The 18042-nt window shown below is 39.9% G+C and overlaps 1 protein-coding gene and 5 non-coding genes across 6 annotated transcripts in view; all 6 read left to right on the top strand.

The window, feature by feature from the left end:
• Positions 1 to 4795, top strand: part of LOC128440045 (eukaryotic translation initiation factor 4 gamma 1) — a 40727-nt gene extending 35932 nt beyond the window's left edge. The window contains exons 26-33 of the mRNA XM_053422622.1: positions 37 to 209; positions 809 to 934; positions 1041 to 1122; positions 1769 to 1867; positions 2114 to 2248; positions 2422 to 2503; positions 2871 to 3011; positions 3223 to 4795. Coding sequence (XP_053278597.1) covers positions 37 to 209; positions 809 to 934; positions 1041 to 1122; positions 1769 to 1867; positions 2114 to 2248; positions 2422 to 2503; positions 2871 to 3011; positions 3223 to 3404 — 1020 coding nt within the window. The 3' untranslated portion in view covers positions 3405 to 4795. The remainder of the gene's footprint in view (positions 1 to 36; positions 210 to 808; positions 935 to 1040; positions 1123 to 1768; positions 1868 to 2113; positions 2249 to 2421; positions 2504 to 2870; positions 3012 to 3222) is intronic.
• An 8486-nt stretch (positions 4796 to 13281) lies between these two features.
• LOC128440995 (U5 spliceosomal RNA) lies at positions 13282 to 13396 on the top strand. Its single transcript, XR_008338694.1, has one exon. It is a non-coding gene; the product is annotated as a U5 spliceosomal RNA (small nuclear RNA).
• A 495-nt stretch (positions 13397 to 13891) lies between these two features.
• LOC128440994 (U5 spliceosomal RNA) lies at positions 13892 to 14006 on the top strand. Its single transcript, XR_008338693.1, has one exon. It is a non-coding gene; the product is annotated as a U5 spliceosomal RNA (small nuclear RNA).
• Positions 14007 to 14501: 495 nt separating this feature from the next.
• LOC128440993 (U5 spliceosomal RNA) lies at positions 14502 to 14616 on the top strand. The gene has a single exon (XR_008338692.1). It is a non-coding gene; the product is annotated as a U5 spliceosomal RNA (small nuclear RNA).
• Positions 14617 to 16298: 1682 nt separating this feature from the next.
• On the top strand, positions 16299 to 16413 carry LOC128440998 (U5 spliceosomal RNA). The gene has a single exon (XR_008338696.1). It is a non-coding gene; the product is annotated as a U5 spliceosomal RNA (small nuclear RNA).
• Positions 16414 to 16899: 486 nt separating this feature from the next.
• Positions 16900 to 17014, top strand: LOC128440992 (U5 spliceosomal RNA). The gene has a single exon (XR_008338691.1). It is a non-coding gene; the product is annotated as a U5 spliceosomal RNA (small nuclear RNA).
• Positions 17015 to 18042: the final 1028 nt, after the last annotated feature.

Below are 18042 nucleotides of genomic sequence, written 5' to 3'. Positions count from 1 at the left end.
TCACTGTCTGTGTGATGTCCCTCTCTGTCCCAACAGGAGGCACTGCAGTGCGTGCGGGAGATGAACAGCACTCAGCTGCTTTTCGTGTTTGTACGAAGCGGGCTGGAGTCGACGATGGAGCGCAGCACCATCGCCAGGGAGCGCATGGGCCTGCTGCTGCACCAGCTTATGAAGACCGGCATCCTCTCAACACAGCTTTACTTTAAAGGGTCAGTGTGGAGCCTGTGAATACATTATTTCAGAGTTCTTTGAGTATTAGCTGATATCAGGGTTTCCAAAAGGACTTAAAAACTCTAAACAAATTTGAAATGTAATAATCAGTGACCACTCCCATAATTTTCATGTAAAAAAAGTCTTAAATACATTGAAATATTACGTACTAGGTCTTAAATGTGTTTAGTGTGTCTTAATTATGTTAACTAATATTTAATGCTGCTTCTATTGCTTCTAAAATTCTTTGTATTTTTAAGAGAATTACAGAGCTGGTAATGTTTCATTGAGTTGTAGTTCTTTCTCAATTATACAGATATTAGCATGTTGTAATAAAACTACATACAAGATCAACAGGGAACTGATAACTGATTGTCACCCCGGTCAGAATTTATCCCAGTACTTTGGATTTGGCTTTAGGAAAGACTATGGATACCCAATGCCTTTAGTTTGGTAGATAATGTGGCACATTGAGGGTTAGTGAGCAACTTCTGTCACATTTGAGTTTTTCTGCTATCTTAATGAGTGAACATTTGAAAGGAGCTGCAGAAACTGAGATATGAAAAAACTTTAAAATGTGTGCACCCTTTTTCTTCAGGCTTAAGGAAATCCTGGAGGTGGCTGACGACATGGCAATAGACATCCCCCACATCTGGCTGTACCTGGCAGAGCTGCTCGCTCCCATGCTCCTTGAGGGCGGTATCCCAATGGGAGAATTTTTCAGGTTAGTGAATGGGACCACTTCTCCCTGAGTGAGTTTGGGCAGAGAAATGAGTCAGAGAAGGCAATTTATGGTTCCCTTTTAACTTGTTCATTCATTTTGTCTCCAGGGAGATTTCAAAGCCTCTTATCCCTCTGGGAAAAGCTGGAGTCCTACTGGTCCAGATCCTCACTATACTCTGCAAAGGAATGGTGAGAGCGGTCTTCAGTTAGAATCTATAATATATCACATCTTAGTGCACGTTTTTCTGGCTGCTTAAGGCTCGTAAACCCTTTTGAAAACTGAAGTTTAACATTTTTGATTAAATACCAACTAAGCCTTTGGGTAAATTGCTGCCTTTAAATTCAACTATTGTCATATATCTGGGTTTCTTACGGCTCGTAAAAAGGCTGAATGTTAATCATTTTGAAAAGCTTTAATATCTTACGATAGATCTTAACTATGTTAACATCATTTAATGTGTCGTCTGTTGTGGTTAAATTTGTTTTATTTTCTAGAGAAATCTTTTGGTGGCCTACATAGTTTGTAATGTGTGTTATATTACTTTTTCTCTGATACAGATATTAGCTGTATCATTGTATAGTCTTCACCTCATCTTTAATTTTGGGGAGGTGTAAGTAATTCTGGGACGTTCTTTCATATCTGTTTGCTTGACATTGAATTTCATTCATTATGCTCTAACAAAGTCTTACATTTAACTTGATGAAACCCTTGTATATATGTTTGTGAGAATAGAAATCTGAATGAATCAGTCAATGTGGCCGTAATGAATGCCAGCCTGAATGTGAAGTGGATGTGTATGTCCATCAGTCAGTAACCATGTGCGTCTCCCATCAGAGCCATAAAAAGATAGGAGCAATGTGGAGCGAGGCAGGCCTCCGCTGGAATGACTTCCTGCCTGAGGATGTGGACGTCAACAAGTTTGTGACAGACGAGGTGAGCGGTCACTTACTTTATTTACCATCAATTTAAAGAGCCTGAAATTTTGTATCTAGTTTGAAGATATTGAGGATAAAGTTGAAATGGAATGTGAGTTTTGGCACTGTTCAGACCTAGTATTAACATTCATCCTGAGCGATCCGATCACAAGTTAAATGAATACATGTAAGTGGTCGATGTTAATACAGAACTAGTTACTGGAGGTAAAATATATAAAGATGAGCACTGTGCCTCTGTCTGTAGAGTGTGGAGTTCACACTGGGTGACGAGTCAGAGAAGGGCAAAAAGGTGGAGCTGAGCAATGCAGAGCTGGCCAGACAGCTGGAAAGACTCTTCAAGGACAAGGCCGACAACCAGAGGATCTTCGACTGGATTGAGGTTTGTTCCTGCTGCAATTTTTATCAACCTCATCAGCTTATTCAAATTCAATCTTCCAATACTATGCTGCTGTTGTTGTTAAGGATGAATTTCTCTGATGTATGTGAGGACTGAAGCTGGTCATATTGCCTTTGGTTTTCTAAACGCGTGTTAATGAACATGTCTCTCTGTAGGCCAACCTAGATGAGCAGCAGGCCTCCTCCAACATGTTCATCAGAGCTCTCATGACCTCCGTCTGCCAGTCAGCTGTCATCAGTGAGTCAACTATCACTCTTCATATTCCTTATTCAGGGCTAAAAATACTGGTTAATATTTCACAGTTCAAACGGTTCATTAAAGGTAATTTACCAAGTCGTAACGTCTCTTTCGGAGCTAAGTGCTAGGAGGAAACTGGTTGTTCGGTAGGAATTGTGGAATTTGGTGTTTGATAGGGTCATGTTTTTTACTAGCACAATAGACTATAACTACCAAGTAGAATAACTTCAAACATCAACACATAAAGCTGCATCACACAGGTACATTATTAGATTGCACAGTTTTTTGTGTTGGAATCAAGAAAATATGATAGGCGAATTTTAGTTGAACAGTTAAGTGATGTCTTTCCTAACTTTGACCCCTGCAGGTGAGAACCCCTACAAGGTGGACAATGAGCAGATCAAACAAAGGGCCAAAATTCTGCAGAAATACCTGAAGGACGAGCAGAAGGAGCTGCAGGCTCTCTACGCTCTGCAGGCCTTCATGGTCGAGCTGGAGCAACCTGCCAGTGAGTGGCTCATTCGTAATATTTCTAGTTCACTTTCAGATGTCCTAAATCTGCTTCCATGCACAATTTCTCTTTTCTCTATATCTCTTTACTTTACTTCAAAGACTATATAAATAAAATAATTGTTCACATGTAACGTCTTATAATTGGCTCTTGTTAAGGTTTTCTTTTTGTGTGAAAATGGTGTTCTGATCTCACTTCCCTCCATCAGATCTGCTGCGGGGGTTCTTTGACACCCTTTACGATGAGGATGTGATCAAAGAGGATACCTTCTACAAGTGGGAGTCATGCAAAGACCCCGCCGAGCAGCAGGGCAGAGGCGTGGCCCTCAAGTCCGTCACTGCCTTCTTTACTTGGCTCCGCGAGGCCGAGTCCGAGTCCGACAACAGTTAGGCCCCCGGCCACTAGAAGACTTGCCGGGACCTCGGCTCCACGGAGAGAGTGAATGTTCTGTGGAGGATTCAGAAGAATCTGAATCTGCAAAATCCTTCTGCATAAACAGAAAAAAGCCAGAAAAAAATTCTTCACCTGGGAGAGATTGTATTATGGATCGAACTTTCGATCATCTTATTTTTTCGTTATTATTTTGTTTTGGTTTTTTTTTTTTTGTTTGCGCTACAGAATGTCTTTTCTTTTTTTTTATATATATAAATGCGATCGCAGGCTTAAATCGAGAGAGTAGACATGAGAGATAATGTTGACAAGTTACGGTTAGTCTGTTTTTCAAATGGCTTCTCACAACGGCGACACTATTCAAGACATTTTGCTTTATGACAGATATAAAGAAGAAAACTTTAAGAGGCTGTTCACATCTATATTTTTGATGACTTCATTCTTTATCTCGGAGAGACATGACTCAGCAACTTTGTCATGTCACGTGTTTGATGTTTGATCTACATGATGCGCTTATGTAGATGGTTAGTTTATTGTTTCCTTCTTTCCAGTGTTGGATGATTGGAGTGTGTTTTATACGAAAATAGAAAACTACAAAGAGAAGTGGCGAGGACTGTCTAATGGATATTTCAGACTGGAGCGGTTGTGGACTGTACGGACTTCAGACTTTATAAGGGTGGTGTCACTGAGGAGAGGGCCAATGAACATTGACCATTTTGCTGCTGGGGGGGCAATGATGCTTCCCTCATGCCCCTCAACCCCACCCCAAAGACCCCTACTGACCCTCCCCTCCGTGTGTCTGATTTACTTGTTTCCTGCACTTCGAAGGAACAAACTGTGGACTGGGAAGAGGAGAGCAAGGGCTCACGGCTGCATCCTCCTACAAAGCCTGTTGATGGATTTTAAAAATATAAAATATCGCTATTAAAACTAGAAAAAAAGTATACAGACAAAAAAAATCCACTTTAATGAAAAAGGACTTTAAAAAAAAGTAGAGTTAAACAGTACGAATCCTAAGGCCTTTTCTGCTTCCAAGAGTGAAAAATGCATTTCAGGAGAGTTCTGTAAATATATGACGGATTGTTATTTTTCTTTTGTTGTTGTTGGTTTTGTTTAGTTTTTTCTCAAAGAAAATATGCTAATGTAATTTCCCCCGCCTCTGAAACAAAGTGACAGTTTTCCCCTGTATTTATATTTTTCTCTCCTCAGCTGGCAGAAGGTGCTTGTAATTATCCACCCCAAATCCAGGATTACAATTAATGAAAATTTGTAAATACTTTTTTGCTTTTCTTTATTAAAAAGATATTTAATTAAAGAAAATGAATGCCTCTTTTCACATTCAGAACTGGAAGAGATAAAGATTGTTGCAAATAAAATGGAAAAAAAAGACACTCCTATGCTTGTGCTTTTGTGACGGCAGCAGCGTTTCCATTCAGCCTGTGACATCACATGACTCCTTCCCTCTGTTCTGCCTTATCGAGCCATTGTTACCTCCACCAAGGAGCTTATGTATTCACCCCTGTCTGTTTTAGTTTGTTTGTCTATGAGAGATTTTAAATCTACTGAAATCCAGGAAAAATCTGTGGAAGAAGGCATTCTGGGTGACGGGAGAAGAGATGTCATTTTTGTGTGGACCTCGATCATGGGGCAGATCCAGGAATTATTTTCCACGTTCTCTAAAAAGACTTTACCAAACATTTTTGTTGATTTCTCAGAGCATGGATGAAAAAAATGACATTTTCAACTATTTAGTCCCCAGAGCTAAGAATTACTGTTAAATTCATGCAACCAGCATTCGAACATGTTTAAAGTGAAATTATTCAGTAAGGTAAGATCTTGAATCATTGTGGACCTTTTGTGTTGAGGATTAACGACTCACAGTGAAGGTGTCACTTCTGCCTTTGTGTTTGTCAATGCGCCCCCCTCCCTGGACCTGTGAATGTGTAGACTGAGTACCCCACGAAACTAGAGCGGGTGTTGGTGATATTGAGTAATGACATATCACTCCCAGTTCCAGAGGAACAGTGGAAAAGAACGAACAGCCTGTTGATTAGAACTGTCTTAAAGAAAAGAGTTGTGGTATCTGGTCTAACCTGCAACAAACTGTAGAGGGGGAAAAACATCTAAAATACCATCCCCTTGTTTTGAAAATGATTTTCATCCATAGCAAGAAACAACAACCTGCAGAGCTCTGAGTTACGTTGTCCTTTTTCATCCTGTCATTGGATTTCTCCCAATAAACCTTGTCATATGCTGTAATGAAATACCTTACTGCATCGTTTTTCCTCTGACTGTAGCTTGTGAGATCTGCAGTGTTAAGTTATTAACTGCCATTTGAGGATTAAAATACCAAAAAGGGATTTCTAGAATTTCCACAATGCCTGTGAGTACCTGTCTGATTAGCAGAAGCAGGATTATGTGCCGCTGATTTAATGCTCAAAAACCTGATATGAAGAAGGAATTCAAGGTGGAATATAACACTATATTGCATTTAAAGAATTATGAATGAATTATGACATCATGATAAACTAGTTTCCTAAAAGAACAACCTTTCTTTCTCAAAACAGCACAGGCGTCATAAACACACCTACAGTGCCTTGCATAAGTATTCACCCCCTTTGGACTTTTCTACATTTTGTCATGGTATAACCACAGATTAAAATTTATTTCATCGTGAGTTTATGTAATGGACCAACACAAAATAGTGCATCATTTGGAAGTGGGGGGAAATATTACATGGATTTCACAATTATTTACAAATAAAAATCTGAAAAGTGTTGAGTGCATATGTATTCACCCCCTTTACTGTGAAACCCCTAACAAAGATCTGGTGCGACCAATTGCATTCACAAGTCACATTTGCAAGTCACATAATTAGTAAATAGGGTCCACCTGTCTGCAATTTAATCTCAGTATAAATACACCTGTTCTGTGACGGACTCAGAGTTTGTTGGAGATCATTACTGAACAAACAGCATCATGAAGACCAAGGAGCTCACCAAACAGGTCAGGGATAAAGTTGTGGAGAAATATGAAGCAGGGTTAGGTTATAAAAAAATATCCAGAGCTTTGAACATCTCTCTGAGCACCATAAAATCCATCATAAGAAAATGGAAAGAATATGGCACAACCGCAAACCTACCAAGAGGAGGCCGTCCACCCAAACTGAAGAGTCGGACAAGGAGAAAATGAATCAGAGAAGCAACCAGGAGGCCCATGGTTACTCTGGAGGAGTTGCAGAGATCCACAGCTGAGGTGGGAGAATCTGTCCACAGGACAACTATTAGTCGTCTACTCCACAAATCTGGCCTTTATGGAAGAGTGGCAAGAAGAAAGCCATTGTTGAAAGGGATCCATAAAAAATCCCGTTTGGAGTTTGCCAGAAGCCATGTGGGAGACACAGCAAACATGTGGAAGAAGGTGCTCTGGTCAGATGAGACCAAAATTGAACTTTTTGGCCTCAATGCAAAACGCTATGTGTGGTGAAAACCCAACACTGCCCATCACCCTGAGCACACCATCCCAACAGTGAAACATGGTGGTGGTAGCATCATGCTGTGGGGATGCTTCTCTTCAGCAGGTACAGGGAAACTGGTCAGAATAGAGGGAAAGATGGATGGAGCCAAATACAGGGAAATCCTTGAAGAAAATCTGATGCAGTCTGCAAAAGACTTGAGACTGGGGCGGAGGTTCATCTTCCAGCAGGACAATGACCCTAAACATACAGCCAGAGCTACAAAGGAATGGTTTGGATTAAAGAATGTTAATGTCTTAAAATGGCCCAGTCAAAGCCCAGACCTCAATCCAATAGAGAATCTATGGCAAGACTTGAAGATTGCGGTTCACAGACGGTCTCCATCCAATCTGACTGAGCTTCATCTTTTTTGCCAAGAAGAATGGACAAACCTTTCCATCTCTAGATGTGCAAAGCTGGTAGAGACATACCCCAAAAGACTTGCAGCTGTAATTGCAGCGAAAGGGGGTTCTACCAAGTATTGACACAGGGGGGTGAATACTTATGCACCCAACAGATGTCAACTTTTTTGTTCTCATTATTGTTTGTGTCACAATAAAATTTATTTTGCACCTCCAAAGTACTATGCATGTTTTGTTGATCAAACGGGAAAAAGTTTATTTAAATCTATTTGAATTCCAGTTAGTAACAGTACATAATGGGAAAAAGTCCAAGGGGGGTGAATACTTATGCAAGGCACTGTATACAGGTGGACATGTCATTTCTATTCCACTCATCAGCTGCTCCTCAGTGCTAACATGGTGCTACCAGCTGTCCCTGTTTAACTCACAGTTGTTCATCTCTGTCGTGTGTCAGGCTCCAGCTCGTATGGTCACACTCTCACCCTCTGTCAATAATGAGGGTTTTTACAGAACATTATGATACCTTTGACCTTTTGAATAGAAATGTCATAATTTTCCCTTGTAGACATTCAGGCAAAATTGTATTACAACGAATGAGTTGTGGCCAAAGATGTTATGTGAGGTCACAGTGCCCGTTGGCCTTTCACCAATCTGTTCGTCCTTGAGTGAAAGTGAATTTCGGTGACAAATTTCAAGTACATCCAACTTTAGCCATGAAGGTAGCAGAGGGAAGCTGAATGTCCCAATGTGGTCAGGACTCATCTGTTGACTCCTGCATGTAGTATTGGGTGTGCAGATTTGAGGTCTGAAATACCCTCTGTCAGCCTGAGATATTGTGTTCATAGACACACAAAAACCAGGGTCCATAGAGGGGCCAATGTATGTCCAGCATCCATGTACAATTCCAGTGAGGTTCGCATTAAAGTCATTCCTTTTTTAGTGTTCGCTCTTTTACTTTGAGCAAAGCCACACACCATTGAGTATTTAATTAAAATGATTCACAGTACAAGCACAATAAAAACTTAGACAAAACTGTTATATTTATTGATAGTATTGTTTATAAGTGAATAGTTTATCAAAAAAAGACTACTGACAGGACAGGAGCACTTCAGGGGCCAATCAGATTTCAGCCAGGGGTCAGTGCCACCCTGGTCCCACTCCTGGATCCATCCCTAAAAATATGAAAAACCATGGATTCAAAATATAGTTAATGTCAAAAAACCTAATAAATAGATAAATTGATCAATAGATTCCCTCTATTAGGACAATTCAATATCCTTTGAACTCTGGTTTGTTGACATGACAAGAACAGATGTATTGACAACAAAATTAGATGATGTCTAAATCTGAAGGACCTAGGTACTGCATCAGTGTTGTGCCAACCAGACCGGCCATGCACTCACACTTCTGTCCGAATTAGAGCTGGGAAAGGAAAGGTAGTGAATATCCTTTGTTCCCTCTGGATGCTCCAGTTTCCTCAACGTGCACGATGCAGGTCAGGCCCTGTGGAGCCTCTGTAAACAGAACTACACTCTGTAGCAGCAACACAGGAAACAAAAGGCTGCCCTGTGTCTCCAGGGTGCTCTGGGAGTGAGCTCCTGCTGTATATATACCTGTGCTAAAGAGGCAGAAGGTTGCAAGTTCAAGTCTCCAGACTGTAACGTCCGTGCTGGGGGAGGTGAGGGGAGTGGGCTTTACTCTCTGGCTCTCAGCCGCCGACACCAGCCAGAAATAGAAAGCATGGATGTGCAGGGCTCCAAAATGCCTCCTGGACCAAAAGAGTGTGTTCTCAGCAGAATTTTGCCGCACAAAAGAAAAGCACCTACCACTGCATCTTTCCAACATTTTCACATTTCAGACGGCAACTTATTTTTGATCACCTCAGAGCTCTGTTGGGCAGCCCACATCTTCCACTCAACATATTCTCTTTTTAGCCAAACCCCAGAACTCGGGCGCTCTCTGTTCAGAAGCACTTCACGCTTTGTCGGCTGTAATCCAACCTCTGTGTAACCTTATAGTCAGAGTCAGGCCTTCATTTTAAACTGCCTCGGCCCTGCTGACATGTCCAGGGAGGGAATCACCTTATCTTTACCTCGCTTTCACTGTATCACTATCAGCTGGAGCCAATGTTCAGGTGACATTTTCATACGGTTGCGTCACTGGTGCAGCTATAATTTATTTTTCCATGTAATCCTTCGAAAGCATATTTGCGCGGGCCTTTGTTATTAGCTAAGCAGCCACACAGGCGTGATACAGTTCAGTCTGTTCAGATTCTACAGAGAGAAAATCCTCAGACAGCTCTCTGACACTGCATTCCTACTTTACAGCACTCGCATGTTTTTGTGTTCTTTGACAAATTTGGATTAACGATCCGACGAATTTGCAGGTATGAGTCTGCTACAAGCTGGAAATGTATTGTAATGACAATTGGGCACGGATCTAATGCAGATGAAAGTGACTCAGCTCAGATGGTGTGAGAGGAAATTCAGATTTCTAGTTAACCTGACATTTGAACATCTGCGTGATCGTTGATATAAATATTGCAGGAACCCCCTTTAAACCCTGATGTAAAATCTTTTAAAACCCATTTCCTCAGTGCTGTGTATCTCCCCCTTACTTCGTGCTGTTGGAATTGAAGTGATTTGCACAGCACCCCTCTCTGCACGTCTGTCGAGGATTTGAAGAGTTTGCAGGATTTCATCTTTATTTGTTCATTGTGATGAAAAATAAATATATATATTACACATGTCACTATAAAATAGTACAATTACTGTAACTACTACATAATTATTGTTATTACATATTATTATATAAAATATATAAATGAGATGGTATTTTCATCTTTTTTATATTTCATAATATTGCATGATGACTGTAGTTATTCATACAATACTGACTTATACATTTATTTTATATACCTAAAATTATAGATAGAGTGATACTAAAATATTAATACCAGCATTTAAATTCAAATCAATTGAAAATATTCCTTTGTAGAACGTTAACACCTTCACTGCTGCTAAAACCTCCTCATAGGTTTCTACAGTCTTGTTTGGGATGAACACTCACCAGGGTTGAGCCTCAGGAGTCACTCTCCAATTTACACTAGAGGGCGCCATTGCACGGTATATTTATGACCATTATTCAGTTTAGTAGTTAAATGTTAACGGCACTTTGCACACATCCTCAGACAGACATTTGTTTTAAGCGATACAGTCATTATAAGTAATAAGTATTATTATTATTTTGATCCAATGGCTTTCTTCTTGAAAACACATCTGTGCTTGTCTGTAAAACCAATTTCAGGAATTAAAAACACTAAAGAAAGTTACAACGATTTAAGTGGCACTTACTTATTGCACTTTGTGGTTTGGCTTCTTTGAGGTAATTGTACTTTCTTGATTCTTGCTGTTCTGGGTTTGTACCCTCATGGTTGAATGCACTTATTGGAAGTCGCTTTGGATAAAAGCATCAGCTAAATGAAATGTAAATGTAATGTAAGTATTAACAATGATCACAAGACAATGCGTCTGGTAGCGTTAAGTGCACAGTGATCCAACGACTTTAAAAGACATTCTCAGTGTCTTGTAAACTCTTCTTAAAACAGAAAACAGAAAACCTATGTTGGAATTGGACTTTTTTTGTGTGTGTAAAATTGTACATGTAACTTAATTCCTTAATCAGCACTACTCTGTCAATTAAAGTCTTATATAAACAGTTAAATACATATTGTGAGGCTGGCCTTCCTCAAGATCATCCAAATGCCATCACAACCAGCCGCTACAGCTGTGAAACCACGTTTGGTGCCAGAGAAAACTCACATATAGCACCTTAGGTATTAGCCATCAGAGCATCTGCAGAGAGCGGTCTGAGCCTGAAAGCGTCTGCAGATGCAAGACCAATCCACCGACTGTGGAGTGTTTCAATGACCACTTGATTGCTTTGACCTCTCCACACCATCACACACCCGTAACCTCACTGAAAGCTATTTTCAGAGATACGGGGGGATTTAGGCTGAAATGTGATAAAAACAACAACACCTTGCTGCACTGAGGATCCACAGCAAAGCAGAACTAAATCCCTCAGCACTTGACACTACACACACACACTCACACACACACAAACACACACACATACACACACACACACACACACACACAAACACACACACACACAGATGTACACATAGGCTCAGATAAAAATTTGCAAATTAGTAAATTTGCTGTTTCTCCTTGTTTCCAGATTTAATGCTAAGCAAAAAACTTGCTGGTGTTATCGTCATATTTAGCATACAGACATGAGGGTGTGATCAGTGCTCTCAGCTAATCCTCAGGTTATCTCCTGAAATGTCAAACAATCATTAGTTTTATCATAATTCTCATTTTTCATATTTACCTATAATTCTTTTCTCCTTTCTATCGTCTCTTAACAATGTTTGACCCTTTTCCTTTTTCCCTAATTGCTGCCATGACCCATTTATTCCCACAGGAAATTGCAATTTGCACACAAACACACTGCCATGTGTGTAATGACCTCATGCAGTATCATCACAAATCATATCTCCGTGGCAGATGGCAGCGGGTGTGTGCCACAGTCTGCCATCCTGCCAGCCGCACGGATCCACACCAGTGAGGACGCAGAGTGTGGTCCCTTCACCAGCATCATTGACAACATGCCAGCCAGTTCCACTCACCACACAGTGGAGTACCACACCAACCCATTCAGCTGTCACACTCCACTTTCACAGAGCTCTGCAGCTGCCTGACGTTTGTGTGTGAGGGAGACAGAGACTGTTCAAGGTCACATTTATTTGTAAATCCCACGTTTTCTTAAAAGGTAACACTAAGTTCTTTATTAAAGGTAAATTAATAAAACACAAACATGGCCACTGCAATAGCCTTGATGAAATCCTTTTGGGTTAAATATCGCTATTACTCCTTATACAATAGATCAGCATGTAATTTATGATCATTTATACTTTGGTTATTGGCTGTGTTCAGAAATGGAATTTGTGTTTTTGTGTGGTTTGTGGTTCTTTAAGTGGTGACTATCAGTCCAAAATGTATTTCTATGAAGCATTTTGGTTAATCTCAATTTGTAAACTTTATTTGTTTTATGTGCAGAGATAAGATAAGATAAAATGAGAGATTTTTGGGGGATCTAGGCATTATCCAGAAAAACTGAGCAGTTTTTCTCAATTGAATGCAACAGGCTTCCCACTCATTATACAATGTGCAGAATATACAGCTCACTGTAGAGTGGTATTAATAATAAATGCAATATAACATGATTACATTTATTTAGACATATTGTAGTTCATGTCACTAGAGGATTTCTAGGCTGTGTCCTCCTCAGTCTGACCACTATGCTTTTATTTGACTGCCCCCCCCCCCCCGCTCCCAAAATCGTTTTTATTACAATAACCGTAATGTTTTGTTGAATCACTGAGGACTGCTCGTTCATTAGAATCCTGAAGACACGAGCACTAAGCACAAAATCAGCTTGATGCCCAAAAACTCCTAAAAACAACAAAGATGTCCTCCCAGCTGAGCAAAAGACGATTGTCCTCTTGACACCTTTAGTCTTCCGAGCTTGTAATGCGCAGTCGCACAACTTTAAATGTGAAGAGTACAAATGTGCTATTTCTAAAAACAACAGAAACATTTCACCTCCTTGTTTTGTTCGATCGTCAACGTAACTCTTACATCGATAAGAAATTGAGTTTTCTAGAAAAGTCAAAGAAACGGTAAAGTTTCAAAAAGTAGAGGCGCGGCCGCCGTCACTATTTTCCCATCATGCAAAGCGTTTAAAAAAAACCAAAGTTGTTATAAATCAAATGTATACATCTACAAAAAATGCGGAGGTCTGCTCGCCACATATTATAAACACTGTATGTTTCAGTTTTTTACGCGATGTTTCAGATGTGTCCTTCAAACTTGAACCATAACAAAGAAGGTCTAGACGGAGAGTCGGAGTCGTGATTCAACCCGTGTGTGAGTATCTGCTCTTGGTTCTCTTCAGATCGCATAAATCTTTCGCCTTTTACTAAAGATTTCCGTGGAGAGGACCATTAAGAGTCTATCTCAATTTTTTGATGCCCTGTGTAATGCGGGGCTTCCTGTGCGTGTTCAATTTAAAACCAATGGATTACAGTAGAACTGGAAATCATCAATGCTTTCTCTTAGTAAACTTTTAATACCAACGTGATACTTGCATTAAGGAAAACTGATTCATCATGTAACTTTAAAATTGAATTTCATTCATTAATTTTGTCTTAGAGACTCAAACCATTCTTCACAGGAAACCGTGGGACTAAATACTAAGGAAGTTACATACAATAAAAGTAAAGACCCAACCTCATATGGTATAAACTAAGAAAATACAGGTTGGCCCATATTTTCCCATCATGCATAGCGTTTGCCCAACCAAAGTTGTATTAAATCAAATGTATACATCTACAAAAAATGCGGAGGTCTGCTCGCCATATATTATAAACACTGTATGTTTCAGTTTTTTTACGCGATGTTTCAGATGTGTCCTTCAAACTTGAACCATAACAAAGAAGGTCTAGACGGAGAGTGTGACTCGTGATTCAACCCGTGTGTGAGTATCTGCTCTTGGTTCTCTTCAGATCGCATAAATCTTTCGCCTTTTACTAAAGATTTCCGTGGAGAGGACCATTAAGAGTCTATCTCAATTTTTTGATGCCCTGTGTAATGCGGGGCTTCCTGTGCTTGTTCAATTTAAAACCAATGGATTACAATAGAACTGGAAATCATCAATGCTGTCTCTTAGTAAACTTCTAATACCAACGTGATACTTGCATTAAGGAAAACTGATTCATCATGTAACTTTAAAATTGAATTTCATTCATTAATTTTGTCTTAGAGACTCAAACCATTCTTCACAGGAAACCGTGGGACTAAATACTAAGGAAGTTACATACAATAAAAGTAAAGACCCAACCTCATATGGTATAAACTAAGAAAATACAGGTTGCCCCACATTTTCCCATCATGCATAGCGTTTGCAAAACCAAAGTTGTATTAAATCAAATGTATACTTCTACAAAAAATGCGGAGGTCTGCTCGCCATATATTATAAACACTGTATGTTTCAGTTTATTTACGCGATGTTTCAGATGTGTCCTTCAAACTTGAACCATAACAGAGAAGGTCTAGACGGAGAGTCTGACTCGTGATTCAACCCGTGTGTGAGTATCTGCTCTTGGTTCTCTTCAGATCGCATAAATCTTTCGCCTTTTACTAAAGATTTCCGTGGAGAGGACCATTAAGAGTCTATCTCAATTTTTTGATGCCCTGTGTAATGCGGGGCTTCCTGTTTTTGTTCAATTTAAAACGTATGGATTAAAATAGAAGTGGAAATCATCAATACATTCTGTTAGTAAACTTCTGTCACCAACGTGATACTTGCATTAAGAAAAACTGATTCATCATGTAACTGTAAAATTGAAATTCTTCTCATCTTAGAGCCTCAAACTTTTCTTAGAAGCAAACCGTGGGACTAAATACTAAGGAGGTTACAAACAATAAAAGTAAAGACCCAACCTCATATGGTATAAACCAGGGGTCTTCAACGTTTTTCAGGCCAAGGACGCAAAAACTGGTGGAGAGATGGAGCAGGGACCCCCTACTATATAAATTGTATAAAATTGTGTTTTATATTAAGCTGGGCCTAGTGCCATATACAAACATAGCTACCCTGTTATTGTGCATTCAATACTAAGCTATTCAAATATAACACAGGCTCATATATTCATGTTTTTAATTTAAACATGTGCTAGGTACAGGTTGGCCATGCCACTGCCATTTATAAACATACATCTTGCATACAACACTGAGCTTTTAAAGTAATTCACAGATTCATGTTTTTATTTTAAACATACATGTAGAAGAGACAGTGAATCCTCAAGCCATCTCTGGATGACACACATACTCCCACATCAGTGAAGGCTGAATTATAGTCCTGCGACTGCAACCGCGGAAGGCCACGCAGCTGCATCGACGGACTCGTTTTGGTTTATACTTCTCTAACGTGCTGCGCGTGTTGCAACGCAATTCACCGCCAGAACCCTAGGCGGAGTAACGTTTTTTTTTTCAAAGACAAAACACACAAAGAAGAGACGTCTTCTTCTTCGTCGACTGTTTATTTACATCACCACTCTGGCTCCTCATAGCCTATTTCTGGCGGACAAATCGGCCAGTCAGTGACGGGTTATACAAGTGGTCATACTTTCGGATCTCTTCTGCAAAGTGCTCTTCTATTTGGTCCATATTCGTTCTTCTAAATCTTCCGTGATTTCCGTGTATTGTGGGGCATGAAACCGGAAGCTAGACTCCGGACGGGATGTAGTAAGCAGACCAATCACAAGCCTTGCGGGCTGCGTGAGGCTCACGTCGCTTTGTCGTGTAGTTAGAAAAATTGGCGGACGCATGCAAGCCCACAGAGGGCACGAAAGGGGCGTGTTGCGTGTCTTGCGTGCAACCCGACTATAATTCGGCCTTTAGATGTCTGACCCTGATGACGATGGAGGTTGTCCGGCAGAGGGTCAAATCAGCCTCTCAATATGTCGGATGCATGTTAATGTGTATTTAAAGACATTTAAATTTGTGGGAAAAACTTGGTTAGAAAATAAATCTTTTTTTTTTTTTTATATTAAAAAAATTCTAATCAACCAAACATTTCGCGACCCCCCTGCAGTACCTCCGCGGACCCCCTAGCGGTCGCGGACCCCCTGTTGAAGACCTCTGGTATAAACTAAGAATATACAGGTTGGCACACATTTTCCCATCATGCATAGCATTTGCAAAACCAAAGTTGTATTAAATCAAATGTATACTTCTACAAAAAATGCGGAGGTCTGCTCGCCATATATTATAAACACTGTATGTTTCAGTTTATTTACGCGATGTTTCAGATGTGTCCTTCAAACTTGAACCATAACAGAGAAGGTCTAGACGGAGAATTAGTATCGTGATTCAAACCATGGTGGAGTATCTGCTCTTGGTTCTCTTCAGATCGCATAAATCTTTCGCCTTTTACTAAAGATTCCCGTGGAGAGGACCATTAAGAGTCTATCTCAATTTTTTGATGCCCTGTGTAATGCGGGGCTTCCTGTTCTTGTTCAATTTAAAACCAATGGATCACAATAGCAGTGGAAATCATCAATACGTTCTGTTAGTAAACTTCTGTCACCAACGTGAAACTTGCGTAAAGAAAAACTGCTAAACATGTAACTGTAAAATTGAAATTAATTTCGTCTTAGAGCCTCAAACTGTTCTTCACAGGAAACTGTGGGACTAAATACTAAGGAGGTTATATACAATAAAAGAAAAGACCCAACCTCATATGGTATAAACTAAGAAAATAAAGGTTGCACCACATTTTCCCATCATGCATAGCGTTTGCAAAACCAAAGTTGTATTAAATCAAATGTATACTTCTACAAAAAATGCGGAGGTCTGCTCGCCATATATTATAAACACTGTATGTTTCAGTTTATTTACGTGATGTTTCAGATGTGTCCTTCAAACTTGAACCATAACAGAGAAGGTCTAGACGGAGAGTCTGACTCGTGATTCAACCCGTGTGTGAGTATCTGCTCTTGGTTCTCTTCAGATCGCATAAATCTTTCGCCTTTTACTAAAGATTTCCGTGGAGAGGACCATTAAGAGTCTATCTCAATTTTTTGATGCCCTGTGTAATGCGGGGCTTCCTGTGCTTGTTCAATTTTAAACCAATGGATTACAATAGAAATGGAAACCAGCAATACATTCTGTTGGTAAACGTCTGACTGTTGTGTCTTCTGGGTGGAAGGCTTGTGGCTGTAACACATCAGCAATTATAATTTAATAAAATGTCACGCTACAAAGAAGTTCACTGCTTTCATGGTGTGCCACTTTTTTTAACTTTGATATCTGATATCACGCTGTGGAGGATGACATCCCTGTGCCCAAACACAAGCATACTTATATATTTATTCCTTTTAGTGGGTGTATTTGCTTTTATATACAGTATGGTGAAAATAAGGGCTACGCTATAATTCTCTTTCATCCCCAGCAAATTCATGGTGTTTAACCTCATTTACATATTTCATGCATATGAATTACCACAGTCCTTGTCATCTATGGCCTGTCCACATTTGCAAGGCTAATCACTCGACTCATTGGGAACATTAGGTGATCAAATTAGCTCTAATAAATGTCCCATTGATGGCATGACGCATGGTAGCTGTTAAATAACCAGTAGAACACGTCAGTTGCCGTGTTACGTTCTCTCCACTCTGACAGTGATGGGGACATTTAGGACGAGCGATCAAACAAAAACGTGACTGCTGATGCAAACGCTCTTCTCTGGCCCATGTGCTCATTGGAAAATAGACGGCTGTGTGTGTTTGTGCCATTCAGCTCAGTCCCGGTGGACTCTGTCTTTGTGGCTTACATAACGTTATCTCCCACTGCATTATCTGACAGATACAGGCCGATTATGATTAGGAATCACAAAAACACACTCACTCTTTCCATTCGGTACGTTCACTGCCTTTTCTAGCTCTCTCGCTCAGTGTCATAAATAATGCTCTAAACAAACACTATCATGAAAGGCTATCTGTAAAGCTTAACTCCTGTTAATAATTAATTTCTCAGATTTTAATTATTTGTCAAATACCACTTATTAAATGAAGTAGACAAATCTCAGCTCTATTTACTCTTCCAGTTATTTAGCCACCCTCGTGTATTTATAT

The sequence above is a fragment of the Pleuronectes platessa genome, chromosome 5 (assembly GCF_947347685.1).
Source record: "Pleuronectes platessa chromosome 5, fPlePla1.1, whole genome shotgun sequence".
Taxonomy (NCBI): Eukaryota; Metazoa; Chordata; class Actinopteri; order Pleuronectiformes; family Pleuronectidae; genus Pleuronectes; species Pleuronectes platessa.
Note: the sequence above shows the minus strand (reverse complement) of the source record. Positions and strands in the feature narration are given on the sequence as shown.